Raw genomic sequence first — 26,541 nt, 5'->3', positions numbered from 1 at the left:
CCTCTCTTGCTCAGTGCTGCTTTCTCCCCATCCGGTTTCCCACGTGTCTCCTCGGGAATGTTTCAGGGCAGTGTTATCATTCCTAAGGAATCTACTGTGCATGCACAGGCTATGGAGGGGTTTTATTCAGCTGTTATTACTTGGCCAAATCAAACCCATTTTCCACCTGGATACTGAAATGTAGATCTCCTCCCTTCCAAACAGAGGCTTCCAAAGCACTGAGGCACTAAAGCAGTTTCGTAAATTGCTCAAGAATTTTTTAATAATAGAGAAAGGTGTTAGTGTTTCCGTTCACAAGAGAAAGGCTTTCTTTTTTTAAGCTCTTTTTATTTCTAATGAACAAACTGGGTTGCAGCAGGGTTTAAAAGGGGAATACAAATAATTGTTCTTGGCTAGAAATGAGGTATGGTGACTGCTTCCAGAACCAGTGAAAGCTTAGGAAGCTGTGTTTAGAGCAGAACAAGCCTTTTACACTGAAAATAGTTAGGTAGAGCACTTAGTTTCTTGCTGTCTCTTTACAGTCTGTCTGTAGACAGATATCAAAGTGCAGTGGGTTCTGTGTGATTAAAACACACCACCTGCTGAAGAGTGAGTTTAGAACTTGGTGAAGCAGCACTGGGTGCTCACTAGCAGGGGTTTGGGACTTCTGTGTGCAAAGGCTGAGCTGCAGCAAACAGTGTGGAGTAATTTTTTATGGCATTGGATGGATGCAGTCAGGAGAGTGTAAGAGTGGGAGTCTGGAGGGAGGTGAAAAGGAGGCTCATGGTACAGCAGATTGTTGTCACCCAAGCCATGCCATAGTTGCAGGGAGGTTTCAGTGAGGCCTCAGTGCAGAGGAGGCTCTTTAGAAGGGCTGGTCATTGGCAATCAGGAGGTGTTTAAGAGCAATTCACTTCAGTTACATGGGCACTGGGAAGGACTGGCTTGAGAGGGAGGCAAGGAAGAGAAAGATGTGATAAACTAACACCCATGGATGTGAACATGTGTTTGTAAAGGCTATTGCTAGTTTGCTATGCGAATGGTGGTTTTTAAGAGTTTTAGCCTATGCAAGTTGGAATTTATTAAGTTTAAAGCTATTGATACATCCTCCTGCCTTAGCTCAGCTTCTGATCTTGCTCTCAATATGCTCTTGGATCAAAACTGGCTGTTGTAAAGGGCAAACTCAGCTCTCTGATGACAGGACAGACCTCAGTTCTGATGTTCCTACTTCCCTACACATGAAACTCCCATGGGTGTGACTGGAACAATAGGATTATTTTCCAAATTATTTTTTATTGTAGTAACGCCCAGAACAGCCTTGTGCCAGACATGGCAGACATGGAATAAAAAGTTTTCAATTTAAATAGCAAATTAACACAAAGGCTTTGGGGTTTGTTTTTCAGGCTGATTAACACTTCGAATACCCAGGCAGAAAGGTTTTCCAAGGCTTTGTTTTCACTGAACTGGGTCTTATGTGGCTCATCTTGGGAATCTTTGAGCTGGGCTGATTATCTACTGCACACAGCACAGACTGGTGTTCAGATGACCTGGCATATTGGTAGAGCAGTTACTGGAGAAAAGTGCTTTGCTCTTGAGGTGCTGATGTGTTTGTGGGGTACAGGTGTCCCCAAAAGAATCTTCCTGGAGCACCAGAAGAGTCTTGTCTCTTTTTCAGGCCTGGTGCAAATGCTGGCTCACAGGTACCTGAGCTTCAGCTGCCTCACTGAACACAAGTGGCTAATCTGAGACATCTAAAAGGAAGAGAAATTGTTGCTCTCAAAGCAAAATAAGAAGATGGATTTGTCTAGACTTGCCTATTGTTTCTAATCACCTCCTCCAGCACAGGAAACATTAGAAAACTGTAGGGTTTTCTTGCACTTGAGAAAAGGCTGTTTCCTTGGTGGTTTCAGTGGGGTTGTTGTCACGTCTGGCTCTTTGGCTGCCACTCCTGCTGTGCAGTACAGCTGAGCCTGCACACCTGCTGCAGCTTCACTCTGGAAGAGGTGCCTTTGGCTCTTGAAATCCTGTTCCCAACAGGGATGGGCAGCTACATGGAAGGTCACTATTTAGAAATGTCTGCTGTGTGGTCGGTCCCTTGTACACCAGAGCCCACAAATTCCTTTACAAGCTGCTGACCAAACTGAAGACCTAGACTGAAAAAATTGTCATGTTCCACAGGGAAAGAGAAATGAGCAGGTGGAAGAGGTGCTGCTAGAAGAGTTGTGGGTTCAGTTCACCTCACACAGCTGTTTGTGCAGGTATTTCCAGTTGCATCCTAAGACCTGTGAATCTGAAGCTAAAACTTTAATCTGGTTTTTGATACCTGTTGGGGCTCACTGCTCTGATAGTTGAAAACATAAGGAAAACACGTCTGTATTACCTTAAAGAGAAAGCAAAGTGCTGTCTGTGGGATCTCTTTCAATACATATTTTTTTCTTTCTAGCTATCAAAAGGATGTACCTGTCTCCAGTGGCAGCAATATCCCAACTGTTCAGCTCCAGGAAAAACCCAAAACATGCATGTTACATGAGCAGATTGACATCATGCAGTAGTAGGAAGCTTGATCGTGCCATCTTAGTTTTTTTTTATACACTCAACACTGTCCTTTTGACATTGCCTTTTGTTCTTGCTGTAGTTTGTGGTTTTTGGTGCCAGTATAATGTTAATGAAAAACACTGTTTCATTTAGGCCAAGTGCCTGTGTTCCTGTCATGCATGTGGCATTCACTGCTGGTAAGTGCTGGGAGTTTGGCACCAGAGGGCTGAATGGGAGGCACAAAGATGCTCTGTTGTCTGTACAGAGCTCTATAAGCAAAAAAAAAAACAAAACAAATTTGGGAGCAGGCCCTGTCCAATCCCTGCAGATTGGCTGGTGATGCAGATACAGGCTCTGTAGGGCAAAGGGTGGGATTTAAGGAGATGCTGAAACCAGCAGGAGCCTGATTTGTCCCTTTTGGAGGGCTGAATTGTGCAAAGTGTTTTGTTACAAGGGGAATTAAAGACAGCCATGGGCACTGCCTTTGTGGATGGTGGAGGAGCAGCTGTAACCACAACAGGAGCAGTAGTAAAGCACAGGATGCTCTGACAGGGTCAGTGACTCCTTATACTGCTTTTCTTAATGTTTTATTTGCTGCAAAGGTTTTGAGGAAAAGCAGGTGTGTGTCAGTGCCCTGTTCTTCTGCTTAAAATTCACACTCTACTCCTTGCTAAGTCAAATTTAGAGTTTAATTCTGAATTTTTCTAAACTCAGATGTACTGACTTTTATCAAAGTTAGTCTGGTGCTGTTAATGAGGATCAGGGTCACTGTCATCAGTGTAACCAGTTCTAGATCAGACACTCAGAGGAGGACACAGGAAAGTACCAAATGTAGACTTTGACCACAGGGATCTATTTCAGACAAATAGTTGGTGTGCCAAATCCCAGCTCTCTACTTTCAATCAAGGTCTTAAGGATTTTTTTTCCTGTGATCCCATCCCTCTCTTCAAGGTCAGGCTTTTTAGGAATGAACAAATCAGTTCTATGGATGTATTCACAGTATGGAGGTGTTAGACCTATCTACAACCACGTTATCCAGCTGTGCAAAAATGTTTAGACTCAGGTTCTTCTTTTGAAAGGCTCTGATTCAAGCAGCTTTTAATGTTGCAAAAATGACATACTTGGTTGTAATTGTGCATGATTTCCACGCTGCATAGATATCAAATGCCAAATTCCATCAAGTCAGTCTAATTTAACAAAGACAGATTCCATGGATATTTTTATACATTTCCTCTTTCCTCCCTCTGCGAACACTGGAAACTACTGTCTTCTCACTGATTGTGATAAGCTCATGGGAGGGAGCAGCAAAACATTGCAGTGTGTAAAAGAATGTCTGTAAAAGCAAAGAACTTCAAAGGGGTGAAGCCCCCTTTTCTTTCTGAGCACTCAATCATGGACTAACTTCTTTCATTTCACTGCTGAAGGTAATTATGGTTCAGGTCAACCATATTTATGGTTTGATTCAGCTGGAACGTGTCACTGGCAAACTGAGAGGAGATGGGTACTGGGTATGGATCAGAGGGACTTTATGCTGGAGGAATATTCCTTCTGCCCTCTGCCCTGACACACACACAAACAGGTATGTCGGCTCAGAGGGACATGTTTTGAATGTGAGCAGTTTGTTTCTGATACTACCTGCCTGATCACCACTTAAATCTTCATCTCCCTCTGTTCTATCCTTCATTAATATCAGTGCTGATGCTCTGCAAGTGGATCAAGGGTGTGTAACAGGTGAGTGTCTTTTCTTCACAACCACTCCTGCAGTAGCTGCAGCAGCTGGCAGGTGCCCAGTCAATGAAAGTTAGAAGAGAAGAGGAATGTTCTCATGGCTGAAGGAGCTGAATGTGGCTCTGGGGAGCTGGATCCCCTCCTTGTCTCTGAAGAAGAGTTGCACACATGTTCCATTGGTATTCAGCTATGCTGCTTCTAGGTGTTTAATAATTCCAATAGGGAGAGGTTTTCCCTTAGCCCCTGTAACTTCAGTGGCTGCAGGAGGATAAGGTAAAATCTTCTGCAGTTTCCTATGGATTGAAGAAAGCTCAGCCCTCAAGGCAGTGCTTTTTGGAGGGTCATCTCTGCATAAAACAAAGCAAGGAAAGCATAGTTAAATGTGCTTGGCTGCAGAACTTGCTGAATACTGAAGCTGTTGTGCAGACTGAACTGTGTTTTCCTCCTCAGGTAAAAATTCCTCTAGGACTAAACTCCCTCCAGCAGGCTCTGATAATACACTTTGTGTGGGAAAACCTGAGGCTGTGAATATTTGAAGTGCACTAAGCACAGAACATATTGCCCCCCTGGGGAAGGGTTATGCTATTGGGAGTTTCCTAGATAAATTGTCCCATCTTACTCTGCTAGCCAGGACTTTTTAATGACCACTTTGTTCAGACTCTTATTGTGGGGGTGGAGTGGTGGTGTGTGCAGAGACTGGAGTTCCTTCCAATCTTTGACCAACAGAGTGGAGTGGGAGACCTGGAACTTGTCTTATTCTTGTTCGTGCCTCTGACTCTCTGCTGCTTCAAATGGCTGCTGCTGTCTGGCTTCAGAAACACCAGCAGCCTTCCAGTTTTATTCCTTTTCCAAAATGAATGGGCTGTTACAGAGATTTTTCTCCCTTTTTTGCAGGAGTCAGGGTAACCTCTATTAGTGAGTATGAAGTGCTCTGTGGGCGTAAGGCATGTGTAAACCATCAATATTGACAACAAGAATACTGTGGCTTGTTGTGGCTTCTGACTTGCAGGCCTCTTAAAACTTTGTAATGGAGGAGCAGAATCTGCTTTGAACTGACCCCTGCCATGATAAGCTTGTGTACAGCCAGCCCCTCGCCCCTGCCAGGTGGTCCTTCGTGGATTCCTTAGCAAAGGTCCATCCATCTACAGGCAAACCTGAATCAATCCATCAAGGCTGAACATTCCAATATTGTGGAGACTGCTGCTTACAATTGAATTTTCTAGCTGGACAACGAGCTGGATGACAGCCTCGATCCTAAAACCTAGTTACCTGGGGAGAGTATGAATACAGCCAAGAACAGGGGAAACTTAAGCTCAACTTGGCTTTTATCTGAGATTTCCAGTAACGTGTGATGGGATAGTTTCCTCTTTAGCCAGGTCACAGCAGTAAAGAGTAACCTGGTCACAGCCAACTGAATTAGCTGGTAAACTTGATCCTGATGAGAGGAAAAGCACATTCAGAGAGGTGTGTATTTGTGAATAAGAAAGGAATAATGTAGTTTCACAGAAGTGGATGGTTCAGGAAGAGATGCCCTAGAGAACCTGGCAGCCTTTGAATCTGGATTTCTTGGCATGTAGAGGGCATCTTCTGCTCCTGGCCTCAAGGGAATATATAAATAACTAACCCCTCCTAATACTGGGCTCCAGTACACAGTGTATGGATTGCTGTTCTGGCAGAGAAATGGGATGCTGTACTATTGACACAGAGAAAAGGGCACAGTTTGCTTTCATTGAGTCAGAACAGCAACTTTTTCCCAGTGAAAGTCAGTGACCTTCTGATTTTATTGAAATTCCTCACTAGGATTGCAGGGAAATTGATAGCTCCAGTGAAAAACGTTATGAGGAAACCTGGGGAAATCTACCTAGCTATCAAAACAGTCCTACTGTTTTCTGTGCCCTAAATGTTGATCTCTGCTAAGTATAACACACAGTGTGTTATCCTTAAGGAAACAAAAAGATAATTCAGTGCAGTTGTTTACACAGGACAAAGCTTTAGGGCAAATCACAAGCATCAGAAATGCCAACCTTCCTGAGAGACTTCTGTGATATTTATTGAGAATGGGAAGGGTCAGTTTGTGCCCAAACACATGGAAGAGGTGCTGCTGAAACTATCCTGCATATTAAGTGTTCTCCCACTCCCAGAAAGAATTCTCTTCCTTCTGGCTTGTCCAGTTAACTCTCTACCAAACCCAAACCAAATCTCCATTTTACTCAGCTCTACAAATGGCTTTGTGCAGAGCCCAGCTGGGAGGATTGTTTCTGCTGGAAGCAGTTCTGAGGTGGTGGGACCATGATGTGCTCGGAGACCACGGATTTCAGGAGCTGGGGCCGTGTCCTTCAGTCCAGTGAGGGCATCAGCCCACAGCTCCTGTGGGGGAGGTGGTGCCTGTGTAGGTCTGTCCCTAGCAGGGCAGGCAGCCCTGGGTTTGTGCGTGGTGCTGAACTGTCACCTCTCTGGAACAGGTGATTAGGCAGGAATGCAGCCACTTTCATTCCTGAGCTGCACAATCCAATTCACCCGCCCTCGCTGGGTCCTGATCAGTTCAGCCCAGTGGTTCTGGCACTGCTCGCTTTGTGACCCCTTCTCAGTGAAATGGAGCCAGCTAACTGAGAAAAGCCAGGTGGCTTTTCTCTCGTGAACCACCTGGAATGTCCTCCAGGGACCCCCAGGATGCAGAGAAGCTTGGAAAAAGCGAGCAGTTTGGAGTAGGAAAGAAGCAAACATTGCTTTTGGGGATGGCTCTGTGTGTTGTGGTGTGAATGCTCCTAAGCATTCACAGGGGATGGATGGATGATGGATGGATGATGGATGGATGATGGATGGATGGATGGATGGATGGATGAAGAGGTCCATTCTGCACCCTGTGGGCTTAGGGAGCACTGTGCAAATCCCATTGGTGAGAAGGGAGGGAAGATGAAGTTTCCTGTCAGTGTCTTCTCATCCATTAAATGATTGCTCTAACTATGTTATCCAAGAATTAAGCTTTGATATGTGAGTGTGTGGCTCTTCTGGAACCTATTTTAGCTGGGTTGTATGTTACCTTACACTTCTCCACCCTCTGCAGTCCCTTTTCTCTCTCACTGTTGGATGCCAGGCTGTAAAACCATCCAGAATCTCCAGGGGTGAACTGTGAGTCCAAATCAGCTTCTGCTGAGGGGTGCAGGAGGTTCAGAAAGTCAGTGGGGTGCAGGTATGTCTTTGTCTGGTGTCTGCCTATGGAAGCAAACTGCACCTCCATCTTTCTGAGTAAGCCTGGACGCCCTTTGAGATCTTCTCAGGCTGCTCCCCATGTGCTCTGGAAGGTGAGGATTTCTTGTGTCCTCCAGTGTCCAGGTGCCTGAAGCCATCACTGCTTTTGCTGAGTCAGCAGAGAGCAGGCACCTCTCAGCATCTGCTGAGGGAGGGGTCTGTTCAAGCTCCAAGCAGGAGTCTGCAGACTGTCTCCAAATGGAAGCAAACCATTGATTTTGTTGTTCCATTCAGCTTGAAGGGTCCACAGTAACATCCTGAACCTACACCATGAATGTGATTAGATACTTGCTGGCATCAACACCCCTATTCCCTCTGGAAAAACACATTGTCAGTGGGGATCAAGACATGAAATCTGGGTCTGTAGCCCCAGAAGGAAACTGTCTAAATCAGCAGCTTGCAGGCCAGGATCTGCAGATCCTCTGTTGTCTGTGAAAGTCTTCCAAAAATTAAATAGGGTGTGAGAGGAGGCGATGTTTCTTTGGAAACAGCTGGAGAAAATGGATCAAGTGAAACCCCTCTCTCTGAGCAAGTACCAGTTCCTTGGGATGCTGCAGAACATCACAGTAAATATGCTGGTGATGAGCATGCATGAGACCCTAAAGGAGCTGCTGTTTGGATCATTTTGTTTGCTTGGTTGGAATATTCTTTTTGAATAAGCAGCAATATATTCTCTGCCATCCTGGATGCATGCCAGTAAAAGTCCTAAACCTTCCTTCCTAGCATCTGTGTATAATATAAAGGGTCATTTATAATCTCTGTAAGCCATGATGGGGCCTTTCATCACGTTGTCTGAAGCCTGCTTGCATTCTGGAGGCTGTTCTTGCTGACTTTTGGCTTGCAAAGAGAAGGCTTGGGATGGTTTTGTCTGTCTGTCTTCTTTCTGTTGTAATCATTGTGCTATTTTATCTGCAGTGAGTCCCAAGCTGGATGTCCTAATGCATCCTGTGTTCCTGTTTTTGTCTCACCTGCCTGTGTGTCACAGTAAAAACCCCTAAAAGTTGTATTTGTATATGTAGGAAAATTATGCTATTTATGGGAAGCCAAGAGTGTGATGTACCTTTCACTCCTGGGTGTGAGTACCTTTGTAACCAAACCCTCTCTTCTGTTGGTAAAGAGAGAAGTTGGAGAAATCTGTGTCCACATTTAATTAGCTGAGTATCTTTGAGGTCTGCCCCTTTTTTTTATGCTCACACTGGTGCTTCTGCTTTAGAGATGAGGTGATAAGTGTGGTACTTTATCACTGTCACTGCTCTCTCTGTGCTCCTGCACAGGAAGGTGAAAGGTTGTCCCTGGATTTGAGTGAAGGATCTGTTACCCTGCCATGAGCTGCCAGTCGTGTTCAGCCTGGCAAACCCAGGTGATGGCTTCAGGCAATGCATGGAGAGCCTTGGGGAGCTTCTCACATCCTGTAGTGATTGATGAGGAACCACTGAGGGAGCTGGGGGTGCTCAGCCTGGAGAAAAGGAGACTCAGAGGTGACCTTATCACTCTACAGCTCCTGAAAGGTGGCTGTGCTCAGGTGGGGTTGGGCTCTTTCATCAGGCAGCACTGACAGAACCAGAGGAGACAGCCTCAAGCTGCACCAAGGGAAATATAGGTTGGATATCAGGGAAAAGTTTTTCACAGAAAGAGTGATAAAGTTCTGGAATGGCTGCCCGGGGAGGTGGTGGAGTCCCCATCCCTGGGTGTGTTTAACAAAGCCTGGATGTGGCACTGGGTGCCAGGGTTTGGTTGAGATGTTGGGGCTGGGTTGGACTCCATGATCTTGAAGGTCTCTCCCAACCCAGTGATTCTGTGAATTCTGTGAATGCAGGGCTGTGATTTTCCCAACCCCTCTCATTCTCACTCTTTCTCCTGGCTGCTTTTCCTTCTGTGCTCAACTGGCTGTTCCTATGGCATGAGGAAATATAACCCCTGTCTGGACAAACCCAATGACTAAGGCTTGGAGAGACCAAATGGCTGATTGCACCAGGTGTGCAAGTGAAATGTGAAAGAAAACTTTACTTCACATTTTCAGCCTTTAGCTCCTGTTGTTTCTCCTGGTCCCGCTCCCTAAACTTTGTATGGAAGCTCTGCTGATCCTGTTAAAGGATCTGATGTCATCATGTGATCCGAACCTTCATTAACTTTATCTTTCCCCCCTTGTTTTGATGCTGCAGATGTCAGTGGAGACATTTGAGTACTCCAGTGCCTGATCTTTATTTACACACCACAGATCCCTGACAAATCTGAGATAAGTGGTTCTGAAAGACCTCTCTGCCCACCTGGGGTCACCTCAGGTGTGCCCACAGTCCACACTCCCTGCTGAGGAATCCCAGGGGGGTTTATGGTGAGCAGGGGCAGTGTCTCAGGGAAAGCTGCAGGGCTGAGCCTTGTCCTGCTGCTGGGCTCGTGGCACTGGGCACAGAGCCACCCCTCCCTGGGTGTCCCAGCCTTCCTGGCCGGCTGTAGCCCAAGGGTCAGCGAGCAGCCCGCTGGCCCCATGTGGTCCTGGCATGTGTGCCTCCTATTCATGGAACTGGAGCTGTGCAGAGAGCAGGGATTCCTGTGGAGATGGGAGGGAATGCAAAAAGGGGGAAAAAGCAGCAAATGCTGTAAATGGTGTATTCGGGGGAAATCGAACTGACATAGAGGAGATGGTTTAGGGAGGGAAAAGGGAATGTGCAGGTGCATTTCCACTTTGATTTTTGGTGTGTAAGGTTGGGGAGTCCCTGTGGTGCTTGAAGGGATCAGCTCTATTGAGGGCTCCTGCCTTAAGATCGATGGGGAGCCAGGACTCTGGCTCTGGTACAGCAGGGAATGCTTACACAAGCACTGGGTGTGTTTTGGAGCACAAGTTGGTGTCTCCATGTCCCACAGTGACCCCAGTTCTGATCCCCAGTCAGTAGGAAAGTGACTATCAAGCCTGCTAACTACACTTATGTACAAAAGCATTACAAAACATTCCACACCAAAACATTCTCAAAAACATGAACCAGTGTTTGGCAAAGATGAGCAATGCTTGCAAGGGGGAAATTTTTTGTACCACCTCAAATATGTCACTAGAACCTAAAACTTTTTTTTTTTTTAGAGAAGGTCCCTGAAGAGTCTTTAGGTCTGAATTCCCTGTGCTGACTCTGCAATTCCTTTTGTCTCACACACCTGGCAGTGAGGGGTCTGTCTCTCTCTTGAGACAGTGTGAGACACTCATCCCTCCCTCCCCTGCATTTTCTCTTGCCCATTTTTAGGCAGAAACCTCAGCAGGACAACAACAGGATTTGTTCAGCACCCAGCTTGCTAAAGCTCTGCTGACAGAGAACTCCACCACACCAAAAAAAAGAATTTTCCTACTCTGCTCTTTTCAGAATGGTGGGAAGCTGGGGAATGATACCATAACAAGCAAGATGGAATTAAGACCAGTACAATGGGAGCTGACTATCAGGAGATTTGGAATATGTCTTTTTTTTCCCCAAGTCCTATTGTTTCTGATAAGTCACAGAACTAAATTATGCACTGTAAAATTCTGGCCTCTGACAACCAAGCAAGAGGCATTACTGGATCTGTGGCTCAGGTTGGCAGGAGCTGGGAACCTTTCTGCAGCTATTGGAAGGAGAGGGTGGGGTGAGACGTGAAGACTGCAAGTTAGCCTGGCTGTGGCTGGCAGAAGAAACCTCCCCACCCCAGATCCTTGGTCTGTTTTTCCTGCAGTCTGTGTGTTGGTTCCCTGGCTGTCTCACTGGGGCTCACTAACGTGTGTCCTCTCTCTCTGCAGGCACTGGTGTCACTACACAGTCACAAGGACGGTCTCCTGCCAGGTGCAGAACGGGTCAGAAACGGTGATCCAGAGAGTTTATCAGAGCTGCCGCTGGCCAGGACCTTGTGCCAACTTAGTGAGGTAAAAATCTTCGTGTCTCATGCTGCCCCATCCTCCTGCCCTCCCCCTTTGCTTGGTTGGCTGGTGAGTGCTGCAGAGAGGGCTGAGGGCAGAGGCTCAGGTGGGATGTCCTGCTTTGGGGTGCTGAGACTGGAGAACACCACTGGTGATAACTGCAGGGAAATCACAGGTGAAGGTAAGTGTAGCATTGTTTCCAGTTTTAGGAGCTCTCTAAACATAGTCAGGGTCTAATTCAGAAAGGAGACATGGTTTATTCTATGCAGTGTGGAGGTTCCCACAAATCAAGCACACCGAGCTGTAAAATATTACGTCTTTTATGCAGGAATGTTTACATGAACCCCCTGACTCGTATACATTCTCCACCTACCTAATGCCTATTTATTTGGGTGATATAATCTTACACAAGATGCTTGAAACACAGAGTTCTTTTCTTTCATTAAGCAACTTCTATTGTAGGAGTTATGTGACAACATCAGTTACATTTACAAAAGAGGAGAAAATTCAGCCTGGGGACAGATAGCTCAATTCAAAAACATCAGTATTAGGACAAGTTTATGTGAAACAGTTTAGCTCCAGCTGTAGTGCCAGTTTGTGCTTCTCCACACAGGAGGCTGCTGCTGGTCAGGTCTGGAAGCAGAAAAATGTTCAGTGTGAGTGGACAGGTGAACAGGGATGCTGGGTCAGTGGTTCTGTGGGACTTGTTGGTATCAAGTCTCCACCCTCAGGGCTGTAGTGCTAATATTGATCACATACACTGGAAAGCTGTGATCAAATGGAAAGCTGTGATCAAATCCCTTAGAGGCAATGGGGGACAAAGTGTGTCCTCTGTCTTTCAGGGTGGAATTTCTTTAGACTTCTTGGATTTCAGTAGCCTTTAAAGACACGTCAAAACAGAACGTCCTCTCCTCAGACAAGGAACAAAGCTTAAAAACAGCTACATGTTAAAAACTTGCCCTGAGCCTGCTTTGCCTTTTGATCATTTATAGTCTTGGAACCTACATGTAAGAAGGAAAAAAAAAACAAGTGTGAAATAGCTGTCCCCAGCTACCACCTTTCAGTAAAATGTCTGAATTGTTGTGCTTTGCCTTCTCTGAAAGGCATTCTCAGAGCAGAATAGTGTTATCCACCCATTTGGGAATTGGGGCAAAAAAGCCATTGTGCTCTAAATTTGCACCTAGCTTCTAAAACAATTTCCCAAGTAGACAAGCCATAACTTAGCTCACAGAGCTCAGTCATTTTATTGTTATTGTTACCAATTCATCCACAGGGCACTGGTTGAGGTCCTCCTGTAGTTGATAACCTGGCCAGAAGGTGATGGCAGGCTGAGCCCCACATCCCTGTTCTTGTGACACTTCATCTAGAACTCACATCTTGCATGGGGCTGTTCCCATTGTTGGTTCTCCAGTTTCCACTTGGCCAGTGGTCAGTCTCAGTTTTTTCACTTGTAATATATCTGCTTTGGTGTCTCTTTTGTCTTTATGCAAAGCTGTGGTTGAAACACTTCATATTTTACACTGTCATGGCCAAACTTCTGTTGAAGCTTTTTAATTTCCCAGGCTTTTTAGGCACATAATTGTCATTAGAAACTTGTGAGCTTTCACCTTGTCTCCTAAACTTGCCAAAAATCTTACTTATTTTTTTTCTTTTTAACACAACTGGAATTTCATAAAAACCAAACATTTGATTATGTTATTAGTAAAAATTCTTTTTGTGTGCCCGTGCAGTTGATTGATGCCGTTGATTCTTACATTAAACCAGAGACTTTAGGAGTAGTGTGTGCTGTTGTGACATTGTTCATGGAACATTTTCAGTTTCAAATGTAGTTTGGCTTGTTTGCCTGATGAGTCCAATTGTTTGGAGACAATGCAGAACAGCAGAAGACATCTCAATTTTTCTTTCTGTGTGAAAATATCATGGAAAGAAGCTGGGGTTATTAAATATTCAAGATCTCAGCTGGTGAAAGCTCAGCTAACAGGAGCTGCATTTTTTGAAGATGATTGCTATGGAGAAGCCTTCCTGAAGAGATGGGAGGACATCAATGCTCTGTTCCCTTTGGGCTGGGAGGAAATGCAGGACAAGAGGATGGAACCCTTCCAGGGGAATGCCTGTATGCCTCTAGGCACATACTGTATGACATTCTTGCATAAACTAGAGAAAGACCCTGCACCTCTTTCCCAAGGACCTCTCAGAAAGCTGCTGACAAAATTTTGGAACTCATCCACTTATCATCAGAGGTAAAACAGGTCCTTGATAATTTCCCTTACTGCCAGTGTCCGAAAGGGAGAGCTCCAAGGAAGAGTAACAACAAAGGTGGGATCTGAGATCCTGAGAGTTGAATGGGCTGTTGGATAAGTTATCCCCAGCCAAGACATCTTTTATAAGTGGCTGTTTGTTTTCAGCAATGCACCTGATTTTGATAAGAGAATGAAAAACAGCTGCTGAAAATGATGACTCTTGTGACGTGTATTGCTGTGGACAAAGTTTGGTACCCTGAGCCAGGTTGTGTGATTGAGGTGTTGTTTTCTGTGCACACAGCAGCCTAGCACAAACCCATAGGGATGATTGAGGTGGCTTTCTTTGTTCTTGAAGTCAAGCTGAAATACTAAAACTACTTTATTTATTTTTTTTTTAATACCTTTTCCTCCTCTCTCGCCGAAATGAGTATTGTCTTTTTAGGAAACCAATCTCTCTCCTACTTCAGGTAAACCCCACCTCCTGTTTTGAGATGAAGACTCCTCATGTATAAAGGACAAAAATAAGAAAAACAGTTCCCAAAGTCACAAGGCAGTGTAGTGCCTTTCCTGTTAAGAAACTGGCTTCAAAGGGGCTTGTAAGAATTTATCAGCCACTGAGCTGTACAACTTCCTTTGACAGGTCTCTGAAGATCCTGCAGAAGATGAACAGAGAACAAAACTCAGCCTGGCTGCCCTACTTGTTTCTGTTTCCTCCTTACCATGTCTGTACCAGTCTCTCTTTTTGGGATTTCTGGAAGCCTAGCTTTAGGCAAGGTCGGGCTCGTTCTATGTCTGGTAGTGGCTAAAAATGTTCTTGCTCTCTATATCCCTGCAGTTGTTCAGGTAATATAAATATATCTCCTTTTCTTTTGCTACAAAAGTAAATTTAAAGTGTCTTTTGGCCTTCCCCTATTCTTCTCCAGGGAGATTTATGGTGCCTGAGCATGAATTGAAGGGCACAGAATGTTCTGTGTGACTGTAAGCAATGCAACGTGTCACCAAGCCATTGGCATCATTTTGGCTTTGTAGTGTTCCTCCCAGCTGTGATTTGAAACAAACTGTTTTCATCTCCTTGTTTACAGGAGTCAGCCATATCTGGGAGAGCCTTCATTCTGCCAGCACCCCTTATCAGGCTGCTCACTAGCAAAAGGGATGTCAGCCAAGGAAAAAGGCATCTTTCAGACTCGTGGTGACAGCTGAGAGGGGCTCTCTGCTGCAGAGACTCTCTGAGAGCAGACATCGCTGGGGCCAGACAGGATTTAATCCCTTTCCTGTCTCCCATTCATTCGAGTTGGGTTTCTTTCCCTTACTGCACAAACTGCAGCTCAGGGTCAAGCCTTTGCCAGAGGAGGATCTGTGAGATCCCAGCCTGCAGCCCTGGCTGTGGGATGTCCTTGCTGTCCATCCGCTTGCTCCTGGGAAGCTGCAGCAGAGCTGCTTTGGCAGGAGTGTCATCATCTTGGCTGGGCTGGGATGAGCTGCTCAGTTCTTGCCCTCTGCCCCAGGCTCTTTATTTAGCTTGGGTGCTGAGTTGCTCTGGAGCAGTTTTGGCTGGAGGATTTCCCTCAGCAGATCTGTTCTTGAGCTCTCTCCATGTGTGCAGGGAAGGCCACAGGCTGTGACTTGCCGTGTCAGGCTCGGGGCACACGGGCAGCTCTGCAGCAGCCCGGCTGAAGCTCCTGGGCTGCTTCAATCCCATGGGCCATTTGTCTGGCTGAAGAAAGGGACACAGTCCCTACCTCGGGGTTTCAATGGGAATCTAATCTCTGGATGGTTGTCCTCTGGTAAACCCAGGCATCCAAATTGTCACCCTTTTCCTCAGCAAACCTTTTGCTGCAGCAGCTGCAGGGTGATGCCCAGTCCTGCCCCACTTGGGACACTGCTCTCCTCAAGGCTCACTCAGAAAGGTGATTTTGAAGGCCAGGCAAGGATTTGAGACCTACATTCAGTTACTGGAGCTTCTGTGATCTCCTGTGCCTTCAGGCCAGCATTGCTACCTCACCTGTAAGATGAAAACAGTGCTGCTTTGGTCTTACTGTGTTTTATGACACAATAGGGCAGCTTCTTGCTATACTCTAGTTGGCCAAAATCAGCCTACTTTTGATTAGAATATTTGTGTATGATTGTTGTGGCCAGTAAAGTAGTGTCTTGGGAGGTAAATGGATGGGATGAGTGGCCTTGTTGATCATGTGCTATTATAGCCTTCACAAGACAAACACTTTCTGCTTCAAACTGTTGTTGCCTTGAAAATCCCCATCTCATCTCTGGAAAATCCCCATCTCATCTCTGGAAATGTTCTTCATTTGTGGTGGAATATTCCAGCTCCTCTCCTACTTGTCCCAGTCTTGACCATGAATGTTCCCAGCAAGGCTGTGTGAGTTTTTACTATGTTTTGCTGTACTCTATGGTCACAGAGCTGTCTCACTTTAGCTTTTAAGTCTCCTGTCTCTGCAGCATTTTCTGCCTTCAGAGACTGAAGATTTTCCAGGAAACCCACATCTGGCTTGTACAGGGATGGGTTTACCTGATCTCTTACTTTGTTTAGAGTCACTGAAACTCCAACATTAAGTTATTCATCTGTTGGCTTTAAACTTCACTCAGAGATGGGAGAGATGGCAGGAAGAGTGTCCTTACAACACAGCAAATCTGGGCTGTGATGCCCTTTCCAGCTGCCTGTCACTGCCTGATTTTTTATTTCAGTATTGTAGCTGGTTTGGCTTATCACAAATACTCTGCATTTCATGTAAGCAGGCTACACATCTTGCATGGATCATTCTTGTTTGGTGTTTTTGAATGCTGGGTTTTCTCTTATTTTCTTTTTTTTTTCCTTCTTCTTTTCATTTAAATTGAACACATTACCGCTCCCGGAGGGATTTTACAAGCTAGTTTGTAGAATAACAAAGAAGGAATTCTGCAGGCTCATCCAATTTGGTCTTCTGTGCTTTTGAAAACTCTGTTGCTACAGGGTCAGTAGGAGAAGTTGGGGATCTGTCACCCAGGAGATTGGCCTGTAGATGATGTTTCCCCTCAGTTTCAGAACCAGTAATGCCACAGGGAAATCCTTCTCTCTTTCTTGCTTTCCAGTCAATTAAATAATAAATCCCAGAGCTTATTCCAGTGCATTAGGATTGCTATTTGAAATCCTGTTACACATAAACTCTTTTATGTGTTTAATTCCCTTACAACTCCACATCTTGGAGAGAAATGTGCTTGGAAAAAGGCATCTGCTCTCTGAAGCACACATGGGATATAAAAGCAGGATGAACAGTGCTCCTACAACAGGACAGACAGAGGCTCTGGGTGTGTAGGATCAGAGCTGTAGCACAAAGGGGCATTCTCAGCTTTGAACAATGGCTGTGTGGTGCTGGCTGGGCACAGGTGGAGGGTCACCTGTTCCAGGGGTTGTGCTCAGGCTGCTGACTGAGGCCTTTTGATCTTGCTCAGACATTCTCTCAGCACTCCTCCTCCCTGCTGCAGTGCTTCTCTGCAACAGCACTGACATCTGATTGTTAATAAAGGCAGGAGCTGATGATTAGTTTGTGGTGGCATAGAAACATCTGTCTCTGTGTCCTTGGCCTTTTTTCTTGGGACTGAGAAACTGTCAAGAATTGCTGTGGACAGCAGGGCATGGCAGGTAGATAAGTTTGTTTCCTGGGTTTCGTCTTTTGCTGAGTTGTTTGAACCAGATGTGTTCAGAGCTAAACAAAGTCTTCTTCCTCCCCATTGGCAAAGGAAGATGACACAATGAGCTCCAACACTCCTGCAGCTGCAGGTTGGCAATTTTTTTTTTAATCTGGTGTCTGCAGGAGCATATTTGGAACTCCTCTGGTTATGTTGTTCCCTGGGGAACTACTGTGCTTGTGGCAGAGAAGCTGGAAGAGCTGGGGCTGCAGGCAAAAGGAGCACAGCTCTGATTCACAGTGATGGTCTCTGCCATGCCTGTGAGTGCAAATGTGATGGCAAAGGTGCTTCTTGTCCCTGCATCAGCTGTCGCACTGGTTTGAGGTGAAATTGTCTTGTCTGTGTCACACAGAGGAGTTGCCTGGGGTAAGCAGTGTCTGGTAGGCTTTGAGAGGATGGTTATGTGGTCTGTGTGGGCGTGGTTGTGTTGGGAACCAAATATATATATTTGGTAGCTTCTCTGAGCTCTTAAACTCCCTTCTTTCCAAGTGCTTTGAGATATAATTACTTAACTTGATGGATTTGAAATCTGATTTCAAACTTGATGGATCTGAAATCTGAATTCAGAACACTCTGATATTCTGTGGGGAGTTGCAGGGTTTTGGCATGACTGTAAATCAGGGCATTGGGACCAAGAGTTAGAGGAATTACCACAAGCTTTGTCCTGAATGCCTATTGATGCACTTGTTGGAATGAAGATGGGGTCCCTGGAAGAATATGGCAGTTACATGGATGGGGTTGGATCCACTGGGTTGTTACCTGACTTCAGTGCCATGAGAGAAGTAGGCAAACCAGATTCTTTGCCAGTCAAAAAGGCAAGTTCATTCATCTTGTGATCCTGAAACCCATCAGTAAGTGATGGTGAAACTTTCAACCTGGGGCTTGAATAAAAATCAATAGAAGCCTCTGAGGGTCACTGAGGTCTCCTTGGGCACAAAATGCAATGGCTGAGTGAATCACAGTAACAAAACCTTCTCATGTGATGTGGAAAGGAGTTTCACGCCTTCCTTCTCTGTGGTCTTTGTGCACAAACAGCTTTGTTTGTGAGTGACAAAGGGCAGGGGAAATCCAGAAAGGGTGAAGGTATTTCCTGTGTGTGACAGGCTTTCCTGCTTGGGTCATGGCAGAGATCACCCTGTCTCTTTTGACCTGATTTTTGAGGCTTTGATCCAGGAATGTGACACTCTTCCACTTTCTTGTGTCATGTCTGCCTGTTGTGTTCAGTGACACTTCCTTGAAAACAAGGGGGACACGTCCTTGTGTGCTGAGGAGTGAGACTTGCTGGCTGCCATCCCTTGGTGTGTCCTGACCTCTCCAGTACTCAGAGTTTTGTACTCCCAAATCAGTTCATCAGTCAGCTCATGCTCCTTCCCCAAATTTCCACTTCCTTGGCAGTCACTTAGAGCCACAAGCAGGAGATGCTATTTCCCAAATAACAATTGCATGTGGACAAGCTCGTGTAGCTCATCCTACAGGGATCAGGCAGCTCCAAGGACAGCCACGTGTTGGCTCTGGTCTAGGAGCAGCAGTGGCTGCTGCTTGAACTTTCTGGGCTCTTCCCTGGGAGCTGCCCCACTCTCTGAGATCTTGTTGTGAAGCCTCAGCAAAATCCCTGGAAATGACTCCTGACTCTTGCAGTGGCAGACCCTGGTAATTTGCTCCTCCATTAAGTGTTTGGAGCTCTCCTGCTGAAGGGAGCTATATGCTGAGCACATCCTTTGGCTCCCTGAGGAGCAGAGCAGTGCAAGCTTGTGACTCCTCCAAACTTCTTCCCCTCTGCTTTGGCAGATTCCTGCACCAGTGTTTGTGGCTTGAGGGACATCCAAGGGAAAAGCTTCCCTATTTTGCTACCAATCCTTTTTTCTGCCCCTTGTGTTTTCCACATATTTTCATTGCGGGGCTTCTGATCTTTAACAGGTATCCTCCTTCATTCTCCTTTTCCATATATTTTTTTTTCATTTCTTTCAGTTGCAACACTACAAGTGTCAAGTGGTGGTAATGCTTCACTAAAGGTGCTTTCTCTGCTCCCCTCCTGGAATAGCAATCATAAATCTGCATGATGTGATGCCATAGGTCACAAAATTGGTGCCATGTCACAAAATTGAGGAAAAATGATGCTATGAAGGACAGAGCAACTTCAGAACAACTTGGGCTTGCAGGCTGGGCCCACTTCAGATGCCTGAGAGCACGATGCTGAACAGAGCTGCACACATCAGGACACTGCCAGGGAATTCAGGGTGGGTGGTAGACTGTGACAGCTGAGCTCCACGCTTGTCATGCCCTGAGAAGTCCTCCCTCATTTGAGGATTAAACTAGAGCTACTTCCCCGACACAGAACTGCTGCCAAAATTCCAGTCTGGCTCAAGCCACTCTCCACACTTCATAATGAAGTTTGAAAGAGTTTTAACATCTTGGTGTTGGCAGAAACATGGTTTTAAAATCACGGTGTGGTTGGAGACACGCTGGCTCTGGACACTGGTAACAAGGCTGGAGACTTTCATCTGAAGGTCAAATCCAGCTGTGGTGTTAGTGACAAAGTCATGAACTTCTGACTGATGCTTTGGGGCTTACGTGTGGAAATGTGTCTGGAGTCCAAGGCCAGGATTGGGAGTTGGGAGACCTGGGTTCAATTCCTGGGCTTTGCCAGAGCTATTCTGAGAGACCCTCAGCAAGACACAGTCTTTGTGCCTTAGGTCCTCTGTGAAAGAGCACTGAAGGTCTGCCTACATCAGTGTGCTCCAAGTCCTCAAACTCACATGACTGTGGACACCTGAACACCACTGGATGCAAGAGCACAGAAATAGGTGGGATGAGCTGGCTCTGTGCAGCCCATACCAGACAAGTGCCTGGATCACAGCTGTGGGCATTAGCAGTGGCTGGTGTGCTTTTTGGCAGCTCCAGGGGTGAGGACATCCTGTTCTCAGGAGACAGTGCTGCTCTTCTGTCTCTGGGCGAGGCGGTTCCCAGGGCAGGCAGCCCCGTGCTCAGGGGGAGCTTGTGCAGCCCACCCTCTCCAGTGGCTATAGGAGAACTTAGCTTCTGTGGTTGGCAGCTGGCACAAATCATCAGCAAACAGCTTCCTGAGAAATCAGCTTCACAAAGATTCTGCTAACCACGAGCTGCTCCCTTCTTTCCAAGGCACACATGGGCAGCCTCTCCTGGCAAGCCTTTGTTACTGCTCTTTGGAATAGCTACCAGCCACTGCAGTGCTGTCCTGGGTGTACACCTGCCTCCCTTTGAGCAGTTTTGGATGAGATTCATGCAAGCTCCAGCTCCGTTTCCCCCTGTGCCCAGCTGAGCTGGGGCTGTCTCTGTCTCCTCTGGCTCTCAGCAGGAGGAGCCTCTTCCCCAGGGACAGGGTGCTCAGGGCTCGTGTCTGCCTGGCTTGAAGAGACAAGCATAAACTGCAGCCTGCAACACTGTAATCCCAAAGCTTCAGACTCTCCCTGTGTGTGCCAAATTCTTTTGGCTGTTAAGTAAGGGTAGGAATTTAGAGGGGAGCTTGCAGAGTACAACTTCTGTGTTTGCTTTTAGCTTCATGAATAGCAGCAATGACTTGTTTGGCTGTATACAGGGAAAACTCTGAGTTGCCAGCTTTGACGAGCTGCTGTTTTAAAGGAGAAACTGTCACTTATGCAGCTGTCTGTTTTATGTTGACTTCAGAATCACTGGTGCCTTGCACAGCCCTGCTGTGTCTGCAGGTCACCCTCCAGTTCTTAGAGGGGCATGGCAGTGCCCGCGCTGTAACTGGGACCCTGGGGATGCTGTGCTGCTCACAGAGCTCCCAAACCTGTCCTGCAGAACCTTGGCTGTGGTCCAGAAGAGTGTGACTCTATTTCAGATGGGGGAGAACTGAGGCAGGGCCAGGTAGCTGGGAAAAGGCTCCATGAAGGTCCCTGATGTAGTTGTCATGTTGGTGTGTTGGTACATCCCAGGTCTGAGTGGTGGGGAAAGGGAAGGCACCTGGGACATGAGAAACTATTACTGCTGAGTGAGGAAAGGCTATTGTCAGCCTCTGTTCAATGTCACAGAAGCCCACATGAAGGGAGAGTGTGGGAAACAAGTCATCATCTCTGCTACTTGCAGGGCTTTGCAGTGGTGAGATCTCCACACAGCTGCTGGTGGTACCTGCAGCAGGAGAGGTGTGGGGAAGAGCCATGAGGGCTTAAGGAGGAAAATGAAAGCTGTTAAATCACATCCATGCTCTAATAAATCCTTGCTGATATTTTGTGTCACTCCTTTTTCTGTAGCTGGGTTTGGCTGGGTTTGGGTGCTCTGGGATATATCCAGGTGGGAAGATGTGCTATGATTAGCAGCAGCACTGTTGGAGCAGGTCACTGTATTCTGCTGACTCCTTGTTTGTGTTAGTTACAGGACTCTCATCAGGCCCACGTACAAAATGTCCTACAGAACTGTGACCACGCTGGAGTGGAGGTGCTGTCCTGGCTTCACAGGGAGCAACTGTGAGGAGGGTGAGTAATCAGCAATGCCTCTGTCCTTATGGAGCAGCAAGGATGGACTGGCTGCCTTGAGCTGGGGTTTGTTCCTTAATATGCCCTAAAACTCTTAAACACAGGAACAAATCACCTGCTCCCTTCCCCATTTTTATCTGAACATCATACACGAGCTCTGAAAGGTGGTCTTGGAAAACAGATAATTCTGAATGCCTGAAAACAGGCCTGAACAGGGAGGGGGAAAGAAATAAAGAAAAGGGAATCAGGGATGACCTGTTTAGAGATGTGCTCATTCTTGACATCCCTGGTGTGTTCAGAAAATGTGCTTTCTCCTTTTCGTGTGTTATCTTGTCCCTGTCCCTGTTGTCACCATCAGTTGCTGTATCCAAGAAAAGCTGGTCCCTGGAAACTGCTTCTGAGCATTTTATGCCTGTAAGATCTGGACATAAATAATGTATGCTCCCAGAGAGCTTTGAATCAATACCTTTGGTTCCCCTTTCTACCTGCTCCTTGACTTACTGGTGTAACATTCATGTTGCACAGTGTGTGTGCACAGTTCTCTCCACTCAGAGGAAAACACTGGGCTCTTTCCAGAGCAGAAGGAAAAGTATATTCATTTTTTTATCACAATAAGGCATGTTTTACATTTTCCTTCCAAACATTTTCTACTTTAACTGTCACTTCTGGGGATTTGAAACAAGTTCTGCTTCTCCACTGAGTATCAGGTTTAGGCATTAAGGCATCTGCTGAACCTGACTTGGGAGTTCGCAGCTTATGAATGGGAGAAACTGAGCCTGGAGTTTTCTGTTCACTTGCATCAGGTCAACACAGCCTGTCTCTGGCTGCTGAAGGGTTATTGGGTGTCCAACATCTCTGAGTGCTGTTTGTGCTCATTTTCTTTGTGCTGTGACATCTTAATACCAATCACACAATTCAGGCAAATCTGTGACTAGGAAGTTGTCTCATTACAGTCCCAAAGAGTGATGGCTGCAGACAGCAGCTGGCTCCAGGCTGCTGAGGAAACAATAGCTGCCCAGAAGCTCCAGAAGACTCTTATGAAGTGGCAAAACTACCCAAAGTTGCAGTCTGCAGGAGAGAGCTTTACATTTTAACATAACACTAAAAGAAGTGAGCCTGAGAGAGAAGCTGCTTTGTGCAGCTTGAGTTTTCAGCTGTCCCTGCACGGAAAGGGGAGCTGAGGATGGTGGCGGAGCTGAGGATGTGCCTGGTGACCTGAGGAGCCCCTGTGTGCAGCCTGTTCGTGCCTGTAGGTTTGGGAAGGTGTGAATTATTGCAGCTTAGAGGTGCAAAGGAGAGATTCCAGCTCCCCCCTGCAGTGCCAGATCTGTCTCAGCAGAGTTCAGTGGAAATAAAAAGCCAACGTGAGCTTGTTTGAGAAAGCCGCAGCGCTCTCACAGGAGCAGGTCTGTGCAACGAGGTGACAATTTTATACAGTTACTTTTCAAGGTGGAACTGTTCTTTTGGGCTTGGATATGGTCTGTGGAGTGTGAGAAGAAAGCCAGTAGTAAACCCTGACTTTCATGTGTGAGATTCTTTTTACCTTTTTTTTCCCTCTCCTTAAAACATCTGGTGCTACTGACAGTCCCATATCCTTGAATGAAAGAGGGGGGAAAAAAAGATCCCTTTCTAGTGCAGCAGGGTTGGGCCACTTAGTTTTTAGTGTAAATACTGGTGATAGTGGTCTGCATGGCCCTTCAAGCTGTCAATTTTAAAATGGAAATATTTACTTACTCCTTATGTTAATTCTTAATGTTAGTGTCACTTGGAAATCAAAGTAAAAAAAGCTAAAAATAGGCTGTTTTAGGGTTTTTGGCACTTTTGTACTCTTTCCTTTCTGTGCTCTCCCCTACTGCAAGCTTGGTTCCTCTGAGCGAGTGGGATGCTTAACTGTGTGAGTTCTTCCTGGAAACAGCAGACAAAAGGAAACAGAAAACTAAACTGAAGCAAAACAAAAACAGTGAAGTGATGAAGCCACAGTGAATTAGCAGGGCAGAACCTCGAAATGCTTTCATTTTTCTTTGGTAGTTAGATTCCTCCTCAATATTTCATTTCATTTGTATGTGCAGCTGGTGCTTTAGAAGTTGATGTCAGGTAGGTATGACTGGAGGCAGCCTGGACCTGCATTATTTTGAACTTGCTTTCTTGCTGTGTTGCAAATCCTCCCATCCTCTGGCAGCTGCAGTGGCTCTGAGCTTCCATGCAACATCTCCTGGTTCCAGAGACTGAAGGGAAACTCTTCCCTTCCCAATGGGTCTTGGAACAGTCAGGGTGTGTTTCCCTCAGTGGGATGAATTAAGTCAGCAGAGCATGGATTGATGAAGCACACAGAAGAGTTCTGGGAGCTGTGTGTGCAGGGGCATGGCTGATGGTGCTCTTTGCATCCTGATGATATAAATCTGCCTGTAAGGTCTATTGATTCCTTCTTTAACCCACAGTGAGCAGAGTTAATACTTGCTCCTTTTTTGTGCTGTTCTGGAGCAGTGTCTTTGGGGGAACCACTGTAGCATATCTGGAGGATAGATTATTTTTACTAGCTGTCCTTTACATCAAGCCTTCCTTGCCCTTTTAAAATTTATTTCTTTTAGCATTTTATGAGGGAAGACAGGACAGGGAGAGGGTGAACCAGGGAAAGAAGTCAAAGAATTTGAAGCCATTCAGAGGCTGCAGCTATTTCTGATACTATAACTTGTTGTGGTCTCCCAAATGACAGGTCAGCTTTTTTTTTTTGCAAAAGCAGCAGCTCAGTGGGGGTGTCTAGCCCCAAAGTATGACAAACTCCTGATGAGACTGGTTTGCTGTAACACACCTTCAGTGGGAAAACTCCCCTCTGCTAGAGCAAGCTGTTAAATGCAATTAAATCCATCCTCAGTGTAAGTTTACCTTGAGACAGTCACCACTTCAGTGTCACCAGCTGACAGGCATCTACATTAATACTGAAAGCTGCACAATTTTGGATTTAAATTATCCTGGGAATCTAATTCCTGCATTGAAACTGATAACCAGCAGCACTGTCTGGAGGAAACTCTAGAGGTGGATGGAGATTTTGTTCTCAGTGGGCCATTAATTAACTGAGCTAAATTTCCAACCTGTTTCCTTTTTCAAGCTGACACTGCCTGGGGCTTTCTTCCTTTTCTTTCCTTGCTTTCTACTCAATCCAAGGTACATCATTATTTGAAAGATCTCCAGTTCCTTCACTGGTTTTGTAGAACTGACCTTCTCATTGAGTTGATAGTCAAAAATCACCAGTTGTACCAGGCCTTCCCAAAGGGTTTCTTGCAACTTCCTTGGATGAAGAAAAAGACTTGATGCAAAGCGGCCTGGTGAATATAACTGTCACTAGATACTAACTTTTATTTTCCAGTTTCAGGGGGTTTTTGTTTTGTTTAAAGTGGAGCCCAAGCCCAGGACAGGAAATGAATGCACTGAGCCACCCAGTCTGCTGACTGCTGATATAAAGAACATATGGATGAGGGCAGTGCAGGGGTGAAGTGGTTTAGCCGTTGCAATCATGCATCAAGCTGATTGATTTGAATCCAAGATGATGCTGACATTTCAACTCAGCCTTTTTTTCCTATATGGCTGAAAGTTCAAAGGCAAGTGCAACCTCTTGGGAGAGGAGAAGTGTCCCCAGCAAGTTCAGGGGCTCAGCACTGCCCTGGAGCTCTCCAGCCAGGCAAGGTCTTATTTTACTTTACAAATATAGTATAGCTTTCTTCCTTGTTTGTTTGTACTGCTTGAGTTTGGGACAGTAGCCAGTATCCTATTTACCCCAGAAGCAGATTGATGGTAGACAGCTTAGCTGTTTGGGCAAGAAACAGCTCCCAGAGTAACCTCAGCACCTCTAAAATGATGCTATTGTGGTGCCAAGCTTACTTTTTCTTTCCTAAGAATGCAAGTAAGACAGGAAATTTGAGCAGCCTTGTTCAAGTAATGGTTTAATTGGATAACTTCCTTTTTTTTTTAATATATTTTTTTAATGTCTCCCCCTCCTCATTTCAGTTATTGGAATATTCTGATCTACTTCTAATAACTATTGTTTGCATCTTTCTTGTCATCCTGATATTTTTTAAACCTCTTAAGATTCCCATGTGTTTGCAGTTTTCAAAGCAGAAAATGAAGACTTTCATCTTGGCATGAGTGCAAAAACCCTTTGCATTTTTACTGCTGGTTTACAAAATTTCTTGGTCCCAGGAGGAAAGATGCAGAACAACACTGCCAGGAAAATCTTAAATGAGCAAATACAATTACGAGACAAAATTTGATGATACTGTGAGAAAGGACATCAAAACAAGAGACCTGAAAATTTGAAAGCCAATTGAAGTGCTCTGAAGGGAAGGGAATTCAAAGTGGTGTTAATGGGACCTCACTTCTCCAAGCCTTGTCCTTCTTCCCCATGAACCATTAAAAGACAGAACTGTCCATGATGTGAAAATGCAACTCAGAGATTATGAAGTAACATTTCCTGTAGTATCACAGCAATTCCCTCCAGGAGTTGAGCTTGGGTGTTCTCCTTTTCTCGAGTCCCTCAGTTCCTTCCTCAGCAGAGCTTTCTGCTGCCATTGAGCTTTTACATCTTCCCTTAGAAACTGAGGAAGTGTAAGAGAAAGCAGTGGGAGTCAGAGCCATTGCAGTGCCTGCTCCTGTTCAGTCCTGGTTCAGTGATGTTTGCTATCTGAAGCTGAGTCCAGCTGGGGTCATGAAACAAAAACTTCCATGTGAGCAGTGAAATTCCCCCCAGGGTGGTTTTCAGTGCCCTCTGACTGGCTGGGCGGTCCTGTGCTGC

General features: G+C 45.8%; 1 protein-coding gene across 8 annotated transcripts in view; it reads left to right on the top strand.

The window, feature by feature from the left end:
• COL26A1 (collagen type XXVI alpha 1 chain) overlaps nt 1-26,541 on the top strand; it is a 169,028-nt gene that overhangs the window by 12,337 nt on the left and 130,150 nt on the right. For 6 of the 8 annotated variants that reach the window (XM_085557091.1, XM_085557089.1, XM_085557088.1 and 3 more), the window contains exons 2-3: nt 11,246-11,368; nt 21,652-21,755. In XM_085557091.1, coding sequence (XP_085413217.1) covers nt 11,246-11,368; nt 21,652-21,755 — 227 coding nt within the window. The remainder of the gene's footprint in view (nt 1-11,245; nt 11,369-21,651; nt 21,756-26,541) is intronic. The other 2 variants (XM_085557092.1, XM_085557090.1) reach the window with 1 other exon arrangement.

The sequence above is a fragment of the Lonchura striata genome, chromosome 19, assembly GCF_050655825.1.
Source record: "Lonchura striata isolate lonStrDom1 chromosome 19, ASM5065582v1, whole genome shotgun sequence".
Classification (NCBI taxonomy): domain Eukaryota; kingdom Metazoa; phylum Chordata; class Aves; order Passeriformes; family Estrildidae; genus Lonchura; species Lonchura striata.
Note: the sequence above shows the minus strand (reverse complement) of the source record. Positions and strands in the feature narration are given on the sequence as shown.